At 39.0% G+C, this 23,359-nt stretch overlaps 1 protein-coding gene across 4 annotated transcripts in view; it reads right to left on the bottom strand.

The window, feature by feature from the left end:
* Positions 1-639: 639 nt before the first annotated feature.
* Positions 640-23,359, bottom strand: part of DDX4 (DEAD-box helicase 4) — a 104,118-nt gene continuing 81,398 nt past the window's right edge. For all 4 annotated transcript variants that reach the window (XM_048851197.2, XM_048851196.2, XM_048851199.2 and 1 more), the window contains 5 exons: positions 22,809-22,954; positions 19,135-19,234; positions 11,444-11,714; positions 11,168-11,275; positions 640-1,394 (listed from right to left, as the gene is read on the bottom strand). In XM_048851197.2, coding sequence (XP_048707154.1) covers positions 1,311-1,394; positions 11,168-11,275; positions 11,444-11,714; positions 19,135-19,234; positions 22,809-22,954 — 709 coding nt within the window. In that variant the 3' untranslated portion in view covers positions 640-1,310. The remainder of the gene's footprint in view (positions 1,395-11,167; positions 11,276-11,443; positions 11,715-19,134; positions 19,235-22,808; positions 22,955-23,359) is intronic.

Here is a 23,359-nt window from a genome sequence, read left to right as displayed (position 1 = left end):
TGATGTATAAACACAAAGGACACAAAAATCAACTGAATCCAGAGCATCATTAAAGCAATCTTGTCTGGCAGTTAAAGCTCAGTTTCTTTTGTACTGCAAAGCAACTGGACAACAGGAGGGCAGACACTCAGTATCACCTTTCTAAGGTATGTGGTCTTGGGGTTAGCCTAAGTGTGGTTTACCCAGATGGTAACTGCATGAGCTGAGAGAGGAAAAATGGGAAAAGTTTGTTAAATCAGATTTGAGAGAGACATTTGAGAGAGAAAAAGGCCCCAGACAGCTGTTCCTTGGGACAGGGCAATGTTACTACTGCCCACTAAAATTACATACATTTAAGTCAACATGAAGGCAAAATGTTTAACATCTAGTAAAATCAAGATTTAAAATGTGAGTTTTGCTATTTTAAGAGAAGTTTTTTTTAAAAATCCCTGTGATCAGCTGTTTTGTAAAACAACTTCCCTATAGTCAGCCTCAGGATGGATCCATGACCTTTTGTTTTGTACAGAAATAGTGTGCTTAGAATACAACATGTGATGTTCAGTATTTAGCTGACAGACTTCATGTGTCGGAAATGGATATTATAAAAGCCTACATCTTAACAAAGTCAAGATAAAAGCAATCAGTAACACAAGACATAATTCCTCAAGTTTTTATTAAGTATGTTTACAAGCAGACATCTGCAATAGCTCTTTACAGGCCAAAGTGACATGTCATCTGGTGTATACAGTATTTTACCTCTGACATATTTGAAAAGTTAAATTATTTTGCAGTTACAATTTTAAATTTAAGAAAGCCCTTTATAACAGAGTCTTCACTCTCAAAGCATCTTTTTGCAACGTTGTGTAGTTCACATACAGACTAGGGACTTGTAACTGGTAACTTGGACCAATTTACTGTTGTTTTTTTTTAAGAACAAAAAATGAGAGAAAACTGTAAGGGGAATTTCACACATTCTGAAACAAAGAATACTCACTGCCAAAGTATCATCAGTAAACACTCTTAACAGTTTTTGTAATATACTTTCAAGAGTGGAAGTCTTGGTCCAGGATCTATGAAACTTATTACAATGCCTTTCACAAAGTATACTGAAAGTAGCAAGCAACTCATGAAACACTGTACATTTAGTAGATCCATATTTCTGATGGAACCACAACTTTTCAGTAACACCAACAGTTTTTAAACATTTTAAATATTTTACATAACTAAATTCTTTACTGGCTAGTTAAGTGAATATCTCTCACTTTACAAGTCTTTAAAAAACAAAAACTTTTGTATCAAACCAAAATCTATAACTTGGTACTGTTTTAGTCTTAATCCCATGACTCATCAGCTGCTCTTGCAGTATATGACATAGTAAGTCCTCCTGCGTTCATACTGTCTTTGCCTTGGTAAGTCTAGAAAATAAAGTTGATACTAACTTGTAGACATTTTAACTTTAAAAAAAAATTCATCTGTTTTAACCTGAGTCAAAGCTATATAAAATCTTACTCTTACCATGATTGTGTGTATATATTATATATATATATATACACACACACACACACACACACACACACACGAGTAGAAAATTTGTTCGTGATTTATTTCCCTTCTGAGACTGACTTCTCCCCCACAGTCAGACATTTGGGCTGTGGCTGCCTCCCTGCAAATAAAGACAGTTCAGATTTGTCCGTACAATTATGGGGTTTGGCCACGCCCATTCTGCTGTTTGGCCACATAAATTCTTACAAAGTTAAATGGAAACACTGAATTCCTAGGCTCAAGCACCCCCCACCCCCAACTGCAATCCCCCAAACAGAATACTGACATTTCCTGGTCTAGTCTGTAGCCAATAGGTCTAATTCTTGGATATTCCCACCTTTGAAAGATGTTGTTCAGGATCTAGTTTTTGACAGAACACTCATGATCACCTGAAAATTGCCTACTGAGCTGATCCTCTAGGACATTCTGTAAGCCTGGCAGATATAGAGCCACTTGATGGGATTTTATGATTGTGCCAATTCCAGAGACTAAAACCTTTATAAAGGGAAAAGGGAGAACTGTGCTCCTTCCTGACATAATTCAGTGCAATTGTGTTGTCTGTCATTACTTGACTTGTCGATACATGCAGCAGGGTTAGACAACTACTGTGCACACTAGGCAAGTGGCTCCGAGTTCTAGAACATTTACATGGAGGTGACTTTTCAGGTGAATCCAGAAGCCTTATGTCTAAGGGTGGTCTATATGAAAGGAATTCTCAGGCAACCTGTACCCTCATGTCCACGTGGTATCTGCTGGGTAGTTACTGATTTCAGCCACCTTTGAATGGATTGTAGGTCAAGTCTGATATGTGGTATGATAAATATATAAGTCTGAGGCATGCTTTTACAGATGTCCATGTGAGAGCATGTAGATGGCTGATGAGGTCTACCAAGGTCTGGAACCTCACCTGTAGTAGATAAATTCTTGCTGTTCTCAGATCTATTCTGGCTCCTGTTAATTGCATCCTTTAGGCTGGCAACAGTGTGGACTTCTCTGTTGATCCCAAGACCCAGTGTGAAAAGGAAGTTCTAGTATCAAGTGGAATTATTCACCTATTGTGGTTATCTTCCTTGAGTGACCCAATCATCGAGATTTGCGTATAGTGTCCCTTGTCAGCTCACCTAAGGAGACAACTGCTAAATATTTGAATACCCTCGGTGCTGCTGAAAGGCCAATGGAAAAGTTTCTGTACTGGTAGTAGGACACTTCTACTTTGAATTGGAGATACTTTCTATATACTGGATGTAGAAGTAGGCATCTTGCAGGTCGAGAACCATAAATCTGTCCTGGGGATCTAACAAAGGCATCATCAAGGCATGGGGTATCATTACAAATCTGAAACTTGAAATTTGGAATGACTCCAGATTAGCTCTTGAAAATGACATCAAACTTGCTGCTGTGAGGCTGATATGGGGTGTGCAGTAGAGGAAGAAGAGTCAGAGGACTGCTCATGTTGAAACCTCTGCTTCTTCCTTAGCAACTTCTATTCTCTTTGTGGATTACAATAGTAAGCAAAGGGCCTCTGTTTGGGATCTGGCCTGCCTTATTTTAAGAGCTGGCACATAGGCTCCAAACAAGCAAGGCCTGGGTCTTAAAACTGAGAGAATCAATAGGCACCTTAAACAGGTCACAACGTTGAAATGGGAAGTCTTCAATGATTGTTTGAACCTCTTTTGGTATTCCTGAATATTGAAACATGGAGCTCTGTATCGGCAACTGAAGTGACCATTCAACATGACACTGTATCAGAAGTGTTTAACAGTCTACAGTAATATTTGGACCACTAGCTGTCCATCAGATACAATGGATTTCAGCTCTTCCCTATGTTCTTGTGGGAGTTGTTCTATAAACAGTGAAATCTTGTCCCAAATGAGGTAATATTTTGACAGACGTGCCTGGTGATTTGAGATGCGCATCTATAGACTCAAAGACCCAGTTATTTAGTATGGAAGTCTTCCTGCCAAACAAATCAACGTTTTGCTTGATCTTTGTCTCTTGGAGTCATCTTTGGAAGCCTTTGCTGTTTGTACAGTCACCATTATCAGTAATCTAGGAACTGGATGGATACAGAAATATTCAAACTCCTTAGCTAGGACTTGATAATGTCTACCTAATTTTTAGATGTGGGTGCCAAAGATTGGCGGGGGGGAGGGGAGGGATGAGGTGAGAGGCGCCACTTTTATTTGCTGGTTCCAGTAGCCCTTTGTTAATGAACATGGCAAGCCTTCCAGGCCCGGAAGATGTCCAATAGTGCAAAAAAAATCCTGCAGATTATCTCCACAGAAATCTCCAAGGTGTCTGTCATATGATGTAAAAGATCTTGAAAGATTTTAAAAATAATTCAGCTAACTAGAAGAAGAAGAAACTATAACCTTTTCTGGTGAGGAAATGGACATTGCTGCTGGAATCATAGTCTCTTCCGTTTCCTGCAGGTGTTCTTCCTCACTGTCCTGTTCTTGCTGACGTAGGCTGTGGAACAGTACCAACAGACTCTTCAATAGACAATGGACAAGGACATGGGAGTGGAGACTGAACTCTAGAGGGGGCAAGCAGAAGTCTTCCTAGCTGGCTGCACACTCAAAGTAGGCCAATAAGGCCAAGACCGTATATTGTAGGGGGTAAGAGGCTGGGGCCATGGGGGTGGATATCAAGGTGGCTGCCCCCCATGAAAACCTTGCAGTCTGCTGCAAATTCCCTATGAGACCAGTAGGGCCCATTTAGAGTGAGACCTAAGTAAATGGATGGAGCATTCCTCCCTGCTGCATTCAGAAGGGAAGGAAGAAAAGAAATACTCTTTCTTTAAGTGGGTACTACTCCGACTGGTGTCCTAGGGTGTTCTCGAATCCCCACCACAATCAGAGCACCAGCATTCATCAGTACTGTGGCAAACAGTTTTCTAATGGCAAACGAGAGCAGCAAGGGTGATTGTGTCTGTGCTGTCACTGTGTGATTGCTCAGTACGAAGAATGTCTTCAATGCCTAGAAAGTAAGTACCTGAAGTATCAGCAATAGAGCCATTGGCACAGGAGTCATCAGCACCTCATGCACTGATAACAGTCCCAAGTTATCAGATACAGGGAAGTGTGGACTGACACTTCTGGGTACTTGGTGACTGGTTTATGTCAAGTTATTAGAGGAACCGAATGTGAGCCATGAACTGCCTTTTGGCTGAGCAGCATGAGAAGATGCTGTGGTACGGTTAGGTTTTTGCTTCATTTTACTAGGCCCCACAGAGGATGGCCTAGGGCCCTGCTTGGTGTGTGAGGTGTTCTTTCTTATCCCTTTCTGAGGGCTGGGTGTGTGTGGGGTGGGGTGTCTTAGATGCTCTACCTGACTCTGTAGTTGAAAGTTGCAGTCTGCTGGACGAATGACCCCAGGAGCTTGGAGTAGGGCCACAGTCCACAGAAGCACCAACCAAAGCTGTTCAGGCTTGGTAGGGCCTTTTGTCTAAAGTTCAGAGGAGACTCTTTCTAATCTCTCCAGGAGAAAGTTCAAGATTGACCTCTCTTGCTTCCAAGAAACTGCAGAAAAAGGAGCAGAAGACCTGACTAAATACTGGGGATGTATCCCTCTCCAAGGTAAAAAAGAGGCAGGTAGGATTTGTGTTTTTAAGTGGAATAGCCACACCACAAGAGGAGCCAGTTTTGAACCACAGAGACTACAATTCAGACACTGCTATTTGATCCCAATACTGTGGGTTCACTAAATCTAATAGAAAAAAGGGTAGGGTGGGTTTTGTTGGTGTATTGTTTTTTTGTTTGTTTTTTTAAGGCAATGGATAAACAAGACTACTCTGCTAAATAGCATCAGGGAAAAAAGATGCACAATGTCCAGAGTAACCTGACACTGCAAGGGCCCCCATTTTGCCGTCATGGGAGGTAAGAAGAAACAGAAATAGCTGGGCCCACTCCACCCTTTATGCTCCCAGGTGGACAGTACAAATGCAGACATAGCTCAATGGATATTGGCCAAAAAAATCCAATCTTGAGTACATGCACACCATAAGTAGAAACCATGTGGTCAACCACTCAAAGACAAAAACTAAAAGACAAAAACTAAGAGACAATTTTCTGACTAGACTGACAAAGGTATTTTAGCTGATCATTTCATACAGTCATACCTTTTATTTGGGGCATTGATGGTTTTGAACAAAATGGGGGAAGAATGAACTACTCTTTTTTATGGTTGAAGTAAACCTGGTTCTTGAAGATGATCTACCAAGAACCATGACCTCTAAGAGCAGTGATGCTGGAGATTTTTGTTGCTGTGATTGAAGGTAAGTATATCTTGAAGAAACGAAATACAGGGCATTAGATGCCATTTATTTTAATGGATGAGTCTTGGGATTTTGCAGCCTCGTAAGTGAATCCTAGGTATGGAAGACAAGGCAGAAAGAGCCTGTATTTAGAATACTGTTTAACTCAGACATAAGAGCTGATGGTAGGAAGCCAAACCCAAGACCAGGCCATACTGTAAGAAACCCAGGAGGAGCTGTAAAATGCATTTTGTTAAATACATTGTTATTTTGTTAAAATCAACCTAAAAAACCCTGTAAGAATTCTGTCCAAGTTCTTGATAAGCCATGAGTATGGGAAGGCTGTGCAAAGATAAAGGTGTATTACTTTGTAGAGACCAACAATCTCTGGTCCTTTTCTCTAGTGAACACCCTCAACTTTGTGTTTCAAATGGATGTGAATATGTCTGCTTAGCTCCCTGGATATCATCTAGAAAAGTGGTTCTCAACCAGGGGTACATGCATCCCTGGGAGTATGCAGAGGTTTTCTAGTTCTCTGCCTAATTTTACAAAAGGCTACATAAAAAGTACTAGTGAAGTCCATACAAAACTCCAATTTCATACAGGCAATGACTTTATACGGCTCCATATATTATACACTGATGTAAGTACAATATTTATATTCCAATTGATTTATTTTATTATATGATGAAAATGAGATACATTTTTCAGTAAAAGTGTGCTGAAACACTTTTGTATTTTTAGGTTTGCTTTTCTAAGCAAGCAGTTTTTAAGTGAGGTGAAACTTGGCATACGCAAGACAAATCAGACTGCTGAAAGGGGCACAGTAGTCTAGAAAGGTTGAGAGCCACTGATCCAGAACACTTCTTGATGAAAGAGCCATCCTGAGTTATCTGCTGATAGTTTATTCAGCCTATTTTTGTTTACTTGATCCACTTGATGTATGGATGGCTTCCATGGAGCTAGCCAACCTTACATTCAAGAGAGATCATTTAGATAAGTTGGGAAAGGATGCTTGTAAGCCTGTCACTGTGTTGTCTAACTCAGCTCAAATGGGCTGCTCTCTGAAAAGCAGACAAGACCACTTGCATCTCTAGAGTATTAATGCTTCAGTCTCTTGGAGTTAAGCCATGTTGCCTGTATATTGCGGTGTCCCAGATGCATTCCCCCATCCTGAAAGGCAGTTATCTCTAACTTTGAGGAGATAATCCTATCATGTGGGCTACCCCTTTACAGCAATTATGGGACTGCATCACCACAAACTCTAATGTACAGTCTTGCCAATGGAGTAATCCCTGTTTGTGAGACCAGAAGACCTAGTCGCCGCAGGTACAGATAATGCTGTTACATGCTGGATCTTTTAAAACTTTGCTATATTAAAAAGACAATGGCTGTCTCCTTATATGTCTCAGACGCAGACATTAGGCTGATAGTCCTCAGAGTCAAAGAATAAGAGCTCCTCCTTAAATCATAAATTCAAGTGCCTGGAGCACTGTAGACAGAGGGCCTTTGGCTTGCTTCCTGAGAGGTCCACAAATATGGTGTTTTGATTAATATGTTGACTAAAGACAAACTTCTCATTCAGACTGAAACAGACTAAAGGGTAATGTTTTGTATTAGTAATGGTGAATTTCATGAAAAAACTGCTTTTGACAAGAGCCATGCAGAATATGCAGTTTCTGCCAGATTCACGGACGTTAGCATAACTCCATTCTGAATTTTGTCTTAATTGACTTGTCCTGTCTTTTGACCCATCTTCACCAACTTTTTAGAACTACGTTAGAATACAGAGCATGACCCTGGGCATCTCTTCTCTTGAGTGATAGGTTCCTGCCCCTAACTCTAGAAGAAGAAATCTTTCAGGATTGTTTGATCTTTCCATCCTTAAGAAATCAGGAAACAAGATGAAGAGAAGTAGAGGAATCTGAAGAAAGTGCTACACAGATACTATCTTCTGTATCCACCCATTTGAAGTTGACAGGAACCAAGTGTGAGAAAGGAGACATCCTGGCTCCTCAGGCTTTTTCTGGATGAAGATCTGGTTGTGGAAGTAGGGAATCTGATCTGTACCCTGGTTTTATTGCACATCATACTGTATGTAATTTTTTTTATTTATATATATATATATATATATATATATATATATATATATATATATATATATATATATATATACACATATACATACACACACACACACACTTTATTATATATATAGTTTTATATATAAATAAAACTAGGAAAGCTGCTAAGGCGAACATCCCTAAAAGATATCAGACCTTCCACTGGAGAACAAAGAGTATCCTGTAACTTTTCCGTTAGAAGTGATTGGACCGGGAGTTTGAGAGGATCTTTGGACTTACCTCTTATGAGATCTTGTTCAGTGTGGTTTGTTGAGTCCCAAGAGATAAAGAGGACTGGACCCCTTCCCTATAGAAGCATCACCAGGGGCATCTCAGGAGATGTGGGGTGACAGGGAGGTCCAAAAGTCCATGATCAGAGCTATGGAAGAGCTCCTTTTCTGTGGCTCCTGAGGTGCTCTCCAATCAGCTGTTATTACTGTTTATTTTCCTTTTTTGGCCTGCCAAGCCACGATCAGGGAATGAGCAGATGTAAGCAGGGCACAAAAAGTGATCTCATTTGGTCAAAAAACAATAATAATAAAAAAAATCCAGGAAATTTTGGTCCCATAAGAAAGAAAATGGGGGGCAGGAGGGTGATGGATTTTGGCCATTGCTGCCCCAAAGTTATACTATGGAAATGACAAAAATAATGGATGAGGTGGGAACATTGACACACGACTTTGTTCGCATAGCTGGACACAGAAAATCTAATGGAAGGATGAAATGAAAGGTGGCCAAGCCCTGAGTCTCACGGACAAGTCTGAACTGCCCCCAGAATGCACAGGAAGACAGGCATAGCCCAAATGTCTTGAAACCAGAAGTGATGTCAGGATCCAGAATATGTTCTGCAACGACTTTTTAGCATGATCATGGAATTATTTTGCTCCCATCAATATCATGTCTGGATAAGCAGCACAATGTGCTCACTTCTACATATAAGCTCAGACTGGTGAACAAGTGAGCCATACCAAAGCAGCTCAATGAAACTCACCATGCACCTCCTTCATGGAAGGCAGATGCAACACTTCCACAAATGTAGGTGCTTCTGCTTCTAGATTAGTAGCTTCAGTAAAGCTAAGCGTCAAAGAGCAAGGGAATGAGAGAAAAATTAGGGGGCAAAATAAAAAAGCAATGAGGACACTAGGCAAAAGTAGGAGATTGAAACAAAGAATGAAAATCCCCCCCCCCCCCCCGCAACACCCAGTCAGAAACACACAAAAGTTGCCTCGAGAAAGGCAAATTCACACTTCTTGATATCATGGAAGCAATTGGAAAACTTGATGGTCTCCTCCGAAGGCAGAAAAATCAACAAAAAGAGCCTCTAAAATGGGAACAATTTTTGGATGTCGATTCATCGCCATTAACTCATGTGATTAACTCAAAAAAATTAATCACGATTAAAAAAATTAATCGTGATCAATCGCAGTTTTAATGGCACTGTTAAACAATAGAATACCAATTGAAATTAAATATTTTTGGATGTTTATCTACATTTTCAAATATATTGATTTCAATTACAACAGAATATAAAGTGTACAGTTCTCACTATATTATTTATTACAAATATTTGCACTGTAAAAATGATAAAAAATAGTATTTTGCAATTTACCTCAGAAGTACCGTAGTGCTCTCTCTCTATTGTGAAAGTGCAACTTAAAAACGTAGATTTGTTACATAACTGCACTCAAAAATAAACCAATGTAAAACTTTAGAGCTTACAAGTCCACTCAGTCCTACTTCTTATTCAGTCAATCGCTAGAACAAACAAGTTTGTTTACATTTATGGGAGATAATGCTACCAGCTTCTTACTTACAATGTCACACAAAAGTGAGAACAGACATAGCACTTTTGTAGCCAGCACTGCAAGGTATTTACATGCCAGATATGGTGAATATTTGCATGCCCCTTCATGCTTCAGCCACCATTCCAGAGGACATGCTTCCATGCTGTTGACGCGGATTAAAAAATAATGTGTTTATTAAATTTGTGACTGACCTCCTTGGGGGAGAGTTGTATGTCTCTTGCTCTGTGTTTTACCTGCATTATGCTATACATTTCATGTTACAGCAGTCTCGGATGATGACCCAGCACACTGTTCATTTTAACAACACTTTCACTGAAGATTTGACAGAATGCAAAGAAGGTATTAATGGGAGATTTCTAAAGGTAACTATAGCACTTGACCCAAGGTTTAAGAATCTGAAGTGCCTTCCAAAATCTGAGAAGGACAAGGTGTGGAGAATGCTTTCAGAAGTCTTAAAAGAGTGACACTCCGATGCAGAAACTACAGAACCCGAACCACCAAAAATCAACCTTCTGCTGGTGACATCGGACTCAGACGAAAATGAACACTCGTCGGTCCGATCTGCTTTGGATCGTTATCGAGCAGAACCCGTCATCAGCATGGAAGCATGTCCTTTGGAATGGTGGTTGAAGCACAAAGGAAATACAAATATTTAGCGCATCTGGCACATAAATATCTTGCAATGCCAGCGACAACAGTGCCACGCGAATGCCTGTTATTACTTTCAGGTGACACTGGAAACAAGAAGCGGGCAGCATTATCTCCTGAAAAAGTAAACAACCTTGTTTATCTGAGCAATTGGCTGACCAAGAAGTAGGTCTGAGTGGACTTGTAGGCTCTAAAGTTTGATTGTTTTATTTTTGAATGCAGTTTTTTTTGTGCACAATTATACATTTGTAAGTTAAACTTTCATGATAAAGAGACTGCACTACAGTACTTTTATTAAGTGAATTGAAAAATACTATTTTATTTTTACAGTGCAAATATTCATAATAAAAAACAGAAAGTTAGCACTCTGCACTTCGTATTCTATGTTGAAACAGAAATCGACATATTTGAAAGTATGGAAAATATCCAAAAATGTTTAAGTAAATGGTCTTCTATTAAAGTGTGATTAATTGCGCGATTAATTTTTTCACTTGACAGCCCTAGTATTAATGTTTACGTCACAAAATTGTTCTTGAAGAAACCTCCCCTTCCAAATACAGAATTTAAGTTCAGCCTCTTTTTGGCAACTCCTGAGAACCGGCTGTAATACAGATGTCTGTCTCCCTTCACTTTCTCTCACCTCTGAATTCTACACACATTGATAACATTTCTTATTTCAAGAGCCATCTTGACCAGACTGTCCTAGCCACTCAAACGACAATATTAAAGAACACATAAAAGACATTTTACACACGGACCTAGGTTATAAACATTTTCCAAAACCAACAATTCCATTTCTTTGTTCCAAAACTTACCTTTCGAGTATCAACAGACGCAAAGATATTTCCTCTTGGATTGCTAAAGCCAGTTCCGTGAGCACTAAACGCAATTTCTTCCAGCCATGATGGAACTTCCTGCTGAGCCTACAGAAGAAAAATTGCTCGTTTAAATTCTGACTCGATTGCCAAATTACATATTAAGAGTTTTTCAAGTGCATCACAGGACTGATGGCTAGTCCATCCACTAAAATGAAGTCTTAATAGTATATGAAATGAGAACATATTTAAGTTTGAAAAAACTGGGCAACATACATCTGAAAGCACTTTAAGCAGAGGTTGGGCTATGTGGCTGTCTGAAACAGAATCAAAGAAAGAAATGGCTTTTCCAATGTTCCCACAGCGTCCAGTTCGCCCAATCCGGTGAACATATTCATCAATAGTGGAAGGAAGATCAAAATTAATAACATGTTGAACATTTTCAATATCCAGGCCTCTTGCTGCTACTGAAGTAGCAACAAGAACAGGACATTTTCCAGAGCGAAAGTCCCCAAGAGCCTCTTCTCGCTCTCTCTGTTCCCGATCACTGCAAATAAAGAAAGCATTGGTTAGAATACAGATTTTTCTCTAAAGGCCAGTGAAACACAAGATTAAGATACTGCAAGTCAAAGATCAACAAGCTATGGATAGTAAGAGACATGGGCAATACTGGTATTTAAGAATAAAGAATGCTTCAAATTTTATAAAACCAAACTGGCAACATTTCACTGAGAAGTAAAACTATTAAAATATACAGCAGGGATGCTTAACTTGCACCTCTAGAGATACATTCAGCTCTGCATGCTGTTTTGATAATATCTCCTCACTTCTGGCCTGGGAGTGCAGTGATCCTAGAAGCACTCTTGCAAAATGGCAAGGGGACACAAATGCGGTGGGTGGAAGGAAGGGTCTGAAGTAAACAGCCAGAAAAGAGGTGTGAAGGAGAAAATACGAGATGCTGGAAATTGCAAATCAGTTTTGTGGTTTGAGACACAAAAGTCAGATATGTTTCTATGTTCGTACTAAAGTTGCTTCAATATACATTTGCAATATTATGCTGCATCAGTGTACTGTGGTGATAAACAGGTTTACCTAAGACTACAGATATCTAGTCAAGCATCAGTCTATCAACACACTATTTCTTCCAATCATAGCCAAAACAATTTCTGCCAGCTCCTTGTTACCAGAGCCCGAAGAGAGGATGCCATGGATTCCCAGCTGAATGCCCCCTCTTGACCACTCACTACACTGCAGTGAAGGAAACCATCTGCTCAGTCCTTGGGTGTTTTATGCTTCCAGAGGCTGAATGGAGCCCAGCTACTGCCCCAAGTCTTGCGGCCTAGGCACATTTAGGGCACAGACCCTTTGTCTAGAAAACCTAATGAGAGATGGAATCTGCTGTCCAGCTGCTTAGCCCCTGGGCTCAGAGCTGACCCTTCAGACACCACCATAGTTTCAACATACCCTCAGATCTCCACTCCAATGTGTGAGCCTTTTGGATTACAGTTTAACGCTCTCAGGAGGCCCTTTGTAACTGTAAACACACTACACAAGATTCTCAACACCACTGCTCTTTCAGTTAAGAGAGCACAGATAAGTTAAAAGATAATTATCCTAGATGCCCCTCACAAGGTCACCCCTCCCTTCAGAGTCCTCGCGAGCACCATGTGTTCAGGAACGTAGGCAGGCTGCCCTGCCTCATCGGGTCCCTACACATTGGGCTGCTACTCCATCTTGCGCTGGAGAAAAATGTCCCCCTGAACAGATCAGTTCCTCCCTTTTGGGTTTATTTATTTATTTTATAACCATGCAGGCGCCTCTGTCAAGAGACTCCATCAGGTGACCAGTGCACCTACTAGGTGATTTCATTGCTACAATATTTATATTCCAATTGATTTATTAATTTTATAATACTAATCTATTTATTGCTACAGTGACCTGCCCAGAGTTCAGATTTGAAAGAATGGTTTGCCCAGAGCAGCAGCCATCTGTCATTTAGATGGACAGTCAGAGTTTAATTACTGTTAGGCTTTTGTCTTGGAATTTCAATCCAGCATGGAAGCAATAGCACAAGAGACATGACAACTAGCCCCACATTCAAAATGGAGTTTGCAGCTTAGTAAAGATACAAAGAGAGCCAATCTCAGACAGAGTTAATAAATTGTCACAGGGAGATACGCAGACATTTCCCTGCAGATCCCAGAAGCAGGTACAACTTCTAGTCGGAGGCAAGTGAATGGTGCAGGACTCACCCTTAACCTCTTGACCTTCTACAGCTAAAATTTTTGGCATCTTGATTGACACAGTAACTATTTATATATGTTAGGCCCAAGGAATAGGGTTTATATTTGCATTTCTTTTTTGTCCAAATCAAAGAACAGGAAGTGGTTAGATAAACACAAAAATAGATGTGGAAATAAGATAGGAGGGCAAAACTGAACTAAAAGGAATAAAGCAGAACAATTAAGGGAGAAGGTAAGTTAAAAAGAGTTACTGGAGGGCAGATCTTCCTGCCAAAGATGGCAATGGCTTAATTTATAATGGCTAATTAACTTGTAACTTGGCCATTTTAGATGTTTATTCTAATGTTATAAATGATTTCTAAGCTCCGGGTGTTGTAGATCTGGAAGAACTTGTGCTGATGTCCTCTGGCATTGGTATCATGCAGACTCTTCCAGCTGTAGTTCACCCACAGATGTGGGCATCTTCTGTTCTCATTTATATGGGTGTAAACTAAACATGACCCCTTTGAAGCCAATAATTTCCACAAGTATTAAATTAGAGCAAAATTTGACCTAGAGTCTGTGTGCATGCCTTCTTTGAATCTGTGGAGGGGAAAGGAGAATACGGCACAGATTTCTGAACAGCCCAGATGTCCTAATGTATATTACTCTTTGTTTATTTCCAGAGAGTCTCTCTTTTTTCTGTGTCCAGATAGAGAGCAGAAAGATGGAAGATCTCTACACTGGGTTCTACAGTAAACTGCATTGCTCCTCAGGATGAATTCTTCTATTGCCTTACATATTAAAAAATGCAATATGGTGATTCTGTAAATAAGCATCATGAAACTCGTGGCCCGCATTATAACCCTTTATCCTCTGCCACTACTATGAAATCTTTTTTTCAAGATTTGTACCCAAGATTGGTAGTTTCTGAATTCTGTAAATCACTTTTCTGTTTCTAAATTTGTGAACAGTGATAAGAATACTACGGATTAGATAGCACAGATTAAAATAGGGTTGGGCATTTGATTTACCCAAAAATAATTGTGTGACCAGTCAAATATTGGTCAAATATTTTGTAACACTAATTTATTAGCTCAGTAACAAAAGAGGAAGACTTTACGATCTTCAGTAGGCTCAGCTTTAGATACTTATGCCTAATTACAAAAAACAAGTTAATTAACAAGTTGTTTTAACTTTGAAAAAATGTAGCACACAATGAAATGAAGTTCTTAAAAAAAACTTTTTAGCAATTTAAGTTAGCATTAAAATGTGAATGTTATTCGAGACTGAACAGTTACAAATGAAAAATGAAATTAATCAGAAATAGAACAAACAGTAGCTATATAAAAAAATTAATTGTAAATGCACTTATGCTAGGTAGGCAGCAGGCCACCTTTTCAAACCACTCAATAGCCATGCACCTTGTGTGTGTATTTGGGTCAGAAGTTTAATGACTGAACCCTCCTCTCTCCCCCCGCACTCCCTTCTAAGTTAATTTCAGTATGTTTGTCTAGTCAGTTTAGACTGTAAGCTTTCAAGGCAGGAAACGCATCTTTAAACGTGTTGAACATCGTTTGTATACCACCATGTACAATGATGGCCTGGCTTACAAGTAAAGGCATACACAGAGTGTTCGTTCTAGGAGATTCCTGCCAGTTAAGATGCTCAATTTTCGATTAAGTTCACCTTCTTTCCAAAATGTGGCATTACCATGTAGTAAAGAGAGTGTTCAAGACATTTAAGCAGGTTTGCTAACAGATGGGGCCACAATGCAATAAAAAAGGTAGGCCACTACCTACAATAGGACATTCTTGCAGGAATAGTTGTCCATGGTCAAACAGGCATTCAAACCGACTGCCTTGCCAAGCCTAGATTAGAAGCACCTTCCTTTCATACTTGATCTGTGTTCTAAGGCTGCTTTAAAAGAGGTTCCTGCTTTTTTGCTTTAAGATTTCTTGTTGGTTATACTGCAAGGCTGCTCCAGACCCATGGGAACTCATCAGATCATTCTTGGAGGGAGTCTGAACATCTGTGTTGGATTTTACTGAACTTAAAACCAGACAGGCCCTCCTTCTCCTGAGATCTGTCTTAAGAGTCTGAAGATTTGGCATATTTATGCAGCTTAGACTTCTGTATTCTAGACTTGTATTTTGTCTTCAAGGAATTCTTTGTCCCCAGAGATAAACAAATTAGCTATCAATAAAACAGAAGTTCTAAAACTGCTATGAATAATTCCTAAAAAGGCACGAACTTTTGACCAAAAATGTATGCAACAGGTCCTAAGAGAGTCACTATTCCTGAGAATTCTATCTTTAAATGCTGGGAAAGATACTAACCCTCGAAGAGTCCACAGACATAGCTACTCATGAGAGAACTTTAACACTGAGTGGGGAGTTAACAGAGATATTAGGACATTGAAAATTTAGGAAAGAAGAATGTGGGAATCAGGAAAAAAAAAAAGGAGATAAAGGTAACGCATGTAACTATAATTGGTACTTCACTGTTTCCTCCACAATCCAAACCACTGCTCCCAACTTCATTTTTATTTGTTTGGCTACAAGTCTAGTTATCTGAGCTTTTTGGCTCTGTAACCCACCAATATGAATTTGACTCAGGCTGCTACTTCCTGAAAGTACTCCTGGGAAAATTCTGCACCACTGTGTACATGCAGAATTCATATGCCCCACAGATTATTTTTTCTCTGCAGAAAATACGTTCTCCTGGGAAGGTACTGCAGTTACACTTTTCATCCACCAGGGGCTGCTGTGGTGCCAGAACAGAAGGCAGCCAACTCATCTGCCACAGCAGACAGCCATAGAAAGGGAGAGGAGAGACTGCACTCCTCACAGTGCCCTGCCCATGGGGGCAGGTGAGGAGACATGGGATATGGGGGGGGCGGGACAGAGGGGCACACAGGGCTGCTAGGGGGTCACAGCATTGATCCAGGGGCTGAACAGAAGTGATGGTGCAGCGACACATGGGGACACAAGGAGATGGGGTGGCTGAGTGGGGTTTACAGGGACACAGAGGGAGAGGGGCAGATGTGCCTGACTGAATGGGAGAGGCTAGAGATCAGCCAAAGTCTGCATGGGGAATACTCCCCAACTTCCTAACAATGCCGCCCCCCCGAGCACAGACTTTTTTTCCCATACTTCTCCTACCCCCACCCGACAAACCCTTCAGGTTCACTCTCAGGCTCCTTCCCAGCAATTACTTCCTTCTCCCTCAGCTCCTCCATTACGCTCGACTCCCCCAAGCCTTTGCATGGCTTTGAGGGGTACAGGAAATACATTTCTGTATTGTAATTTAAATGAATCATTACTCAAAATTCTGTATTAATATACCTAGTAAGGGATTTATTTGTCAAAAAACATTTCGTGAATCTTTTGTTGTCTGTACTGTTATAAACATACTTGGCTGACAGGTATTTTAAAATAAATCATCAAAATAATTGAAAACTGTGTGATTACATTGTGTTATTTTGACATATATGCAGAATTTTGCAGAATTCTAAAGTACTGTTCACAGAACTTAATTTTTTGGTGCAGAATTCCCCCGAAGTACTGAAAGGTAGTCAGACTCATAAGAGGAGTTTCTGAGGATCTGTAAAATTAGCTGGCTCTCACTCCAGGCCCTGGGGGGACATCGCTCTGCATTGAAAATGTCACCATCATAACTGACAATCTTGACAGAAGCCAACGATTAAATATGTAATATGACTACATTACCCTTTCATATTTGGAGCTAAGTGAGACTAAGTATATTTGGAGCAGTAACTTTCCCCTTTATTTCTCATGCTGTAGAGGACCTCTAAGCAGGCCAAAACATTTAGCTACAGAGCCAGAAAATAAGACCCAAATCCCATGAGCTTCCAAAAACAGGGAAATGAAGATAAAGAAGAAAAGCCAGAAATCACAGCAGCAAAATGCAAATGGAAAAATCACATATTATTGCTCTCACTTTCTCATGTATTCCTGCTCCACCTCCTTGCCAGGTGTTTTTACTTAAAATGAGAAGTGAATGCTAGTGTTGGAAAAGCCAACTCCAGATGCTTGTGCTCCCTCTCTATGTGCTTTCACTGCACGATCTGAATTAAAGCACACCACACAGGGAAGCTGTGAAGTTATCCATGTTTCCTCCACTGTGAGACACATCTGACTTGGTATGGTCTGTAGGCTTTAATTTGACCAGTTCTGATTTCCTGCTTTCTGCAGATAAACAGGACTTCAGTCTGAAGGACTGAGTCTGGTACCTTTCAAGAATTTTAAATTCAATTTAAGTCAATATATTGAAGGCAGCCAAAGCAATTTGGCCAAATAAAGTGTTCTACAGTGTGACAGTTACAAAAGTTTATTTATAAAACCATATATTTTCATGATATAGTGTAAAAAGCTAATCTAACAAGCTATAATTCTGTCATTCAAGTTTCATTAAAAAGTCAACAATTTTATCAGTCTATAAAATTATATTTATATAGTGAAAATGGCCTCAGCATTATGGATTAGATGGACATTATGACCTCAACTACTGCAATGCACAAAGATGGGAAATCACTGTCTGAGGAGAGCACCCCACTGGTGCAGTATACGAGGAAAACCACTTTGTACATGTTATATGTACAATTATATGTAGATCGAGCCCTTTGTTTTCACTTTTTATTTTATTTAATTTTTCCTGGGACTATATCAGTGTTTCTTACCACAAACAACAAAAACAGGTGAAAAATCAGTGCAAAAAACTATTATTAATTTTTCTGGGTAAATACCGGGGTTTATTTTGGTGACCGGAAAGACGGGGATTAATTCAAGTAGGTTAATGTTTTGAATTCCATTCATCAATGTTGTTTGCTGCAGAACTAAAACCCGACTCAAAACACTCCACCTATGAGTTTAAGAAAACAACATCTCTCTAATACCCAAATAAAACTTTTCATTTGAATAAACAGCTTACTGTTGTAGCTTAGAACTATTAGTCTATAAATATTTAAATTTAATAAATCGGGCCACACCATTTGCAACATGTACATTCAACTTCAAAAGTTTACAAAAAAACAAAAACAGGAGCAAAGGATGAATACTTCCTTGTGCTCTGAAATGTATTCTGATTCAGATTTTTGTTTTCTTCCCATTTTAGTGCATGAAATTTTTAAATCGTTATCTGTTAACAGCTTGAAATGTGTACATGATAGGTGTGAGATTCATCAGTACATTCAGATGCGCACGCACTTCAGATCTGACATGCGTGCCTGTTTGTTTATTGTGTATCTTCTCGACTAATACATAGCCTTATTTCAACAGGCAGCATTGCATATATGCAGACTAAAGTATTATCATAATACATACATCTCATGCAATGTATTGTATTTTCCTAAAAAAGAATTATTTATATATTTGAATGATACAAAAAGAGGGTGAAAAATTGGGGGGAAAAAAGTAATACTTTTTTTTACAACCCCAGAATGTTTTGGTAAAAATCAGTTTAAACTGAAAATGAAGAGGCTTATATGTACACTTTATCGCAGGGAAACAACTGAAAAATATTTAGCCATTTAGCAGTGAGAACAGGATTCCCTCCACTCCCATCTCTTACATTGCCCAATAAGCACTCAATCAGAATCCTGGTTCCAAGTGTTTTAGTCCAATAATGGTTTTTGCCCATGACAAATGAGTTTAACAGAAGAGGTCATTTTTAATTTAAATAAAATATAGCAGACCAAAATAATTTATTCAGTAAAATACTTACCCATGAATACTGGTGGTTGGTATTTTTTCTTGACAAAGAAAGGTTGCAATGAAGTCTGCTTTTTTCTTTGTTTCCACAAACACCATAGTTCGCTCATCTCCTGCAACAGATTAAAGACACAATCTGGCAAAGGGGGGACATTACAAACTTCCTACATCTCAAAAGCACTAATGTGTTTTTATCATTTCTACCATAAACATATTGCCATAATTTAAATAGATTCAGAGTTTAAGACCACAAGGAACCAGTCTGATCATCTTGCTTCACCTCCTACACAATAGGCTACAGAATTTCACCCACTAGTTTCTGCATCAAGCACTTAACCTTTGGGGTAAAACATTTGCCAACTCCCTACGCCTCATGATCCAACCTCTGCAGCTTCTTTCCTATCACCCTAAAAACTCTGCTCACTAATAGCAAGAGTAATAATTAGGGCTGTCAATTAATCGTAATTAACTCACTCGATTAACTCAAATTAATTGTGATTCATTGAGGTTTTAATCGCACTGTTAACCAATAGAATACCAACTGAAATTTATTAAATATTTTGGATGTTTTTCTACATTTTCATATATATTGTATTCTGTGCTGCAATTGAAATCAAAGTGTATATTATTTATTACAAATATTTGCACTGTAAAAATGATAAAAAATAGTATTTTTCAGTTCACCTCATATAAGTACTGCAGTGCAATCTCTTTGTGCAAGTGCAATTTACAAATGTAGTTTGCACTCAAAAACAAAACAATGTAAAACTTCAGCGCCCACAAGTCCACTCAGTGCTGCTACTTGTTCAGCCAATCGTTAAGACAAACAAGTTTGTTCACATTTACAGGAGATAATGCTGCCCTCTTCTTATTTACAATGTTACCAGAAAGTGAGAACAAGCATTTGCCTGGCACTTTTGTAGACAGCACTGCCAAGTATTTACGTGCCAGATATGCTAAACATTCATATGTCCCTTCATGCTTCAGCCACCATTCCAGAGAACATGCTTTCATGATGATGACACTTGTTAAAAAAACAAAGCGTTAATTAAATTTGTGACTGAACGCAAAGAAGGTACCAATATGAGATTTCTGAAGACAGCTACAGCACTCGACCCAAGGTTTAAGAATCTGAAGTGCCTTCCAGAATCAGGGGGATGAGGTGTGGGGCATGCTTTCAGAAGTCTTAAAAGAGCAACACTGCAATGCAGAAACTACAGAACCCAAACCACCAAAAAAAGAAAATCAACCTTCCGCTGGTTTTAGAGTAGCAGCTGTCTTAGTCTGTATCCACAAAAAAAAAAAAAGGAGGACTTGTGGCATCTTAGAGGCTAACAAATTTATTTGAGCAGAAGCTTTCATGAGCTACAGCTCACTTCATCGGATGCATTCAGTAGAAAATACAGTGGGTAGATTTTATATACACAGAGAACATGAAACAATGGGTGTTACCATACACACTGTAACGTATCAGGTAAGGTGAGCTGTTACCAGCAGGAGAGCAGGAAGGAGAAAATCTTTTGTAGTGATAATCAAGGTGGGCCATTTCCAGCACTTGACAAGAACATCTGAGGAACAATTGGGGGGGGGGGGGGAAGAGATAAACATGGGGAAACAGTTTCACTTTGTGTAATGACCCATCTCCCAGTCTTTATTCAAGCCTAAGTTAATGGTATCCATTTTGCAAATTAATTCCAATTCAGCAGTCTCTCGTTGGAGTTTGTTTTTTAAGTTTTTTTGTTGAAGAATTGCCACTTTTAGATCTGTAATCGAGTGACCAAAGAGATTAAAGTGTTCTCTGACTTGTTTTTGAATGTTATAATTCTTGAAGTCTGATTTATGTCCATTTATTCCTTTACATAGAGACTGTCCAGTTTGGCCAACGTACATGGTTGTACAATATACCTTCTGCTGGTGGCATCTGACTCAGATAATGAAATGAACATGAGTTGGCCCGCACTGCTTTGGATCATGATCAAGCAGAACCCATCATCAGCATTGAAGCATGTCCTCTGGAATGGTGGTTGAAGCACAAGGGAAATATGAATCTTTAGCACATCTGGCACGTTAATATCTTGCGACACCGGCTACAACAGTGCCATGAGAACACCTGTTCTCACTTTTAGGTGACACTGTAAACAAGAAGCAGGCAGCATTATCTCCTGCAAATGTAAATAAACTTGTTTGTTTGAGCGATTGGCTGAACAAGGAGGAGGACTGAGTGGGGTTGCAGTGTCTAAAATTTTATATTGTGTTCAAAAATAAAACAGTTACAAATGTAGAATTATGTACAAAAGTAAGTTCAATTTTCCTGATAAAGAGATTGCATTACAGTACTTGTATTAGGTGAATTGAAAAATACTATTTCTGTTTGTTTGGTTTTTTTACAGTGCAAATACTTGTAATCAAAAATAAATATAAAGTGAGCATTGTACACTTTATATTGTGTTGTAACTGAAATCAATATATTTGAAAATGTAAAAAAATCCAAAAATAGTTAAATAAATGGTATTCTGTTATTGTTTAATTGCGCGATAAATCACAATTCATTTTTTAATCGCTTGACAGCCCTAGTAATAATGGAGGTATGCTATTCTCTGGCACTAGAAGTACAACCCACCTAGTTTTTGAAACCTTTCTGAAGGGTTATTACTGAGCTTATTTTAAAATAAACTACATGCAAAAACTTATTCTCAAAGCAAGATCAGGATTATTAAAAAAAACCACATTCAAATACTATTATTCTGGTGGGTGGAGGTGAGTTCTGTGGAGTACCGAAACGGTCAATTGATCTAGCTGATTTTGTCTGTCCATCCAGCCATGAGGGCCTTCACAGATGAACAAAAGAAGAGTCATGTATATAGTCAAAGGAAGTCAGAGCTGAATACTAGAACATGTCATTAGTTAACACACTTGACACCAGCAGGACAACAGTACCTCCCCACTTCTCCAAAAAGATTTAATAGGATGTGTGTTGAGGCCTAGTAAGAATTTATTACATTTACAAGATACAGAACACATTTAATAATGAAGTATGAAGTATCACATAACTGAACGACACCTATCAATTCTATAAAATCAATTTTGTGATAGAGGTATTGGATTATACCTGTACTTTGCATTTCTGTGAGCGGACCAATGATCTGTGAACAGAGATGTTCTTGCTTCAGATAGCTTTCCCAACCAATTGGCAGAAACCTTCGGTGCCTTTTTCCCCAACTAACAACTTGCCCTCACTAACTAGTGGTCAATATTCCCCTACAGAATTCCAGTTCCAAATAATAAACTAAAATTGGACCAGGGTAGAAAGTAAGACTCGCAGGTGGAATTGTAGATTGTAGAGTTCCTTCACAGAAATGACCACAAATCCTTATTTTTGCTCTGCGGGGTGCCAGCAACCTGGGAAACTATTTTTCGTCTAGCAGAACCCAAAACTAGTGGATTATCTATAGAACACCTATATACAACATAAACATGTTTAAAACAAAATTACTTACATTAGGAAATTTGCTAAAGAAAGAAAATACTCTACTGAAATGGATACTGTCTTTTACTATATAACAGTACAGTGCCTAGAAAAGTGGGGTCCTAGACCTGGCTGAGTAGCAGAATCAAGCGCTAAAATAAATTCCTATTAACTTGATTTTCTCTGGAAAAGGCAATTAAAAAGCTAACAAAGACAGTTACTTATGCTTTGCAGAATTTCAACCAGTTTTTCTCTCTTGGAATATTGGGAAACTTGAAGAATGGTCTGTTGAACATCACTACAGGCTCCACCCACTTGTCCAACAGCAACAAATAAATATTCAGGTTTCAAAAATTCTCCAGCCAGCCTTTAAAAAGAACAAGGTTTACATTATTATAGTGGTACCTGATTTGTATTGTGCTAATAAGTAGTTTAAGTAAGTTGTATAAAGCTTTTTATTATATATAAACCCAATCACCACAACACAGCAAAGGAATAGACATTTAGACTTAAAAATTAGACCTTTCAGACCAAATTATATCCTGGGATATACAGTACTCCCATTAATGTTACAGGAATCCAGGGCAGAATTTTTGCCTTAAGTTTTTAAAATAATCAACACAATCTTTAATAAGAAAAATTTGAGAATGCAAAGCACTAACTGCTAATTGTAGGATTAGACGTCAGGATTCCTGAATCTCAGCAAGCTCAGCAGTTTAACAGTCCACCAGACCACACTGCTTCTCGCATAAGTCAGCATCTCCTCTGCTTA

Source organism: Caretta caretta, chromosome 5 (assembly GCF_965140235.1).
Source record: "Caretta caretta isolate rCarCar2 chromosome 5, rCarCar1.hap1, whole genome shotgun sequence".
Taxonomy (NCBI): Eukaryota; Metazoa; Chordata; order Testudines; family Cheloniidae; genus Caretta; species Caretta caretta.
The sequence above is the reverse complement of the archived record's forward strand: the minus strand, read 5'-3'. Positions and strand labels throughout refer to the sequence as shown.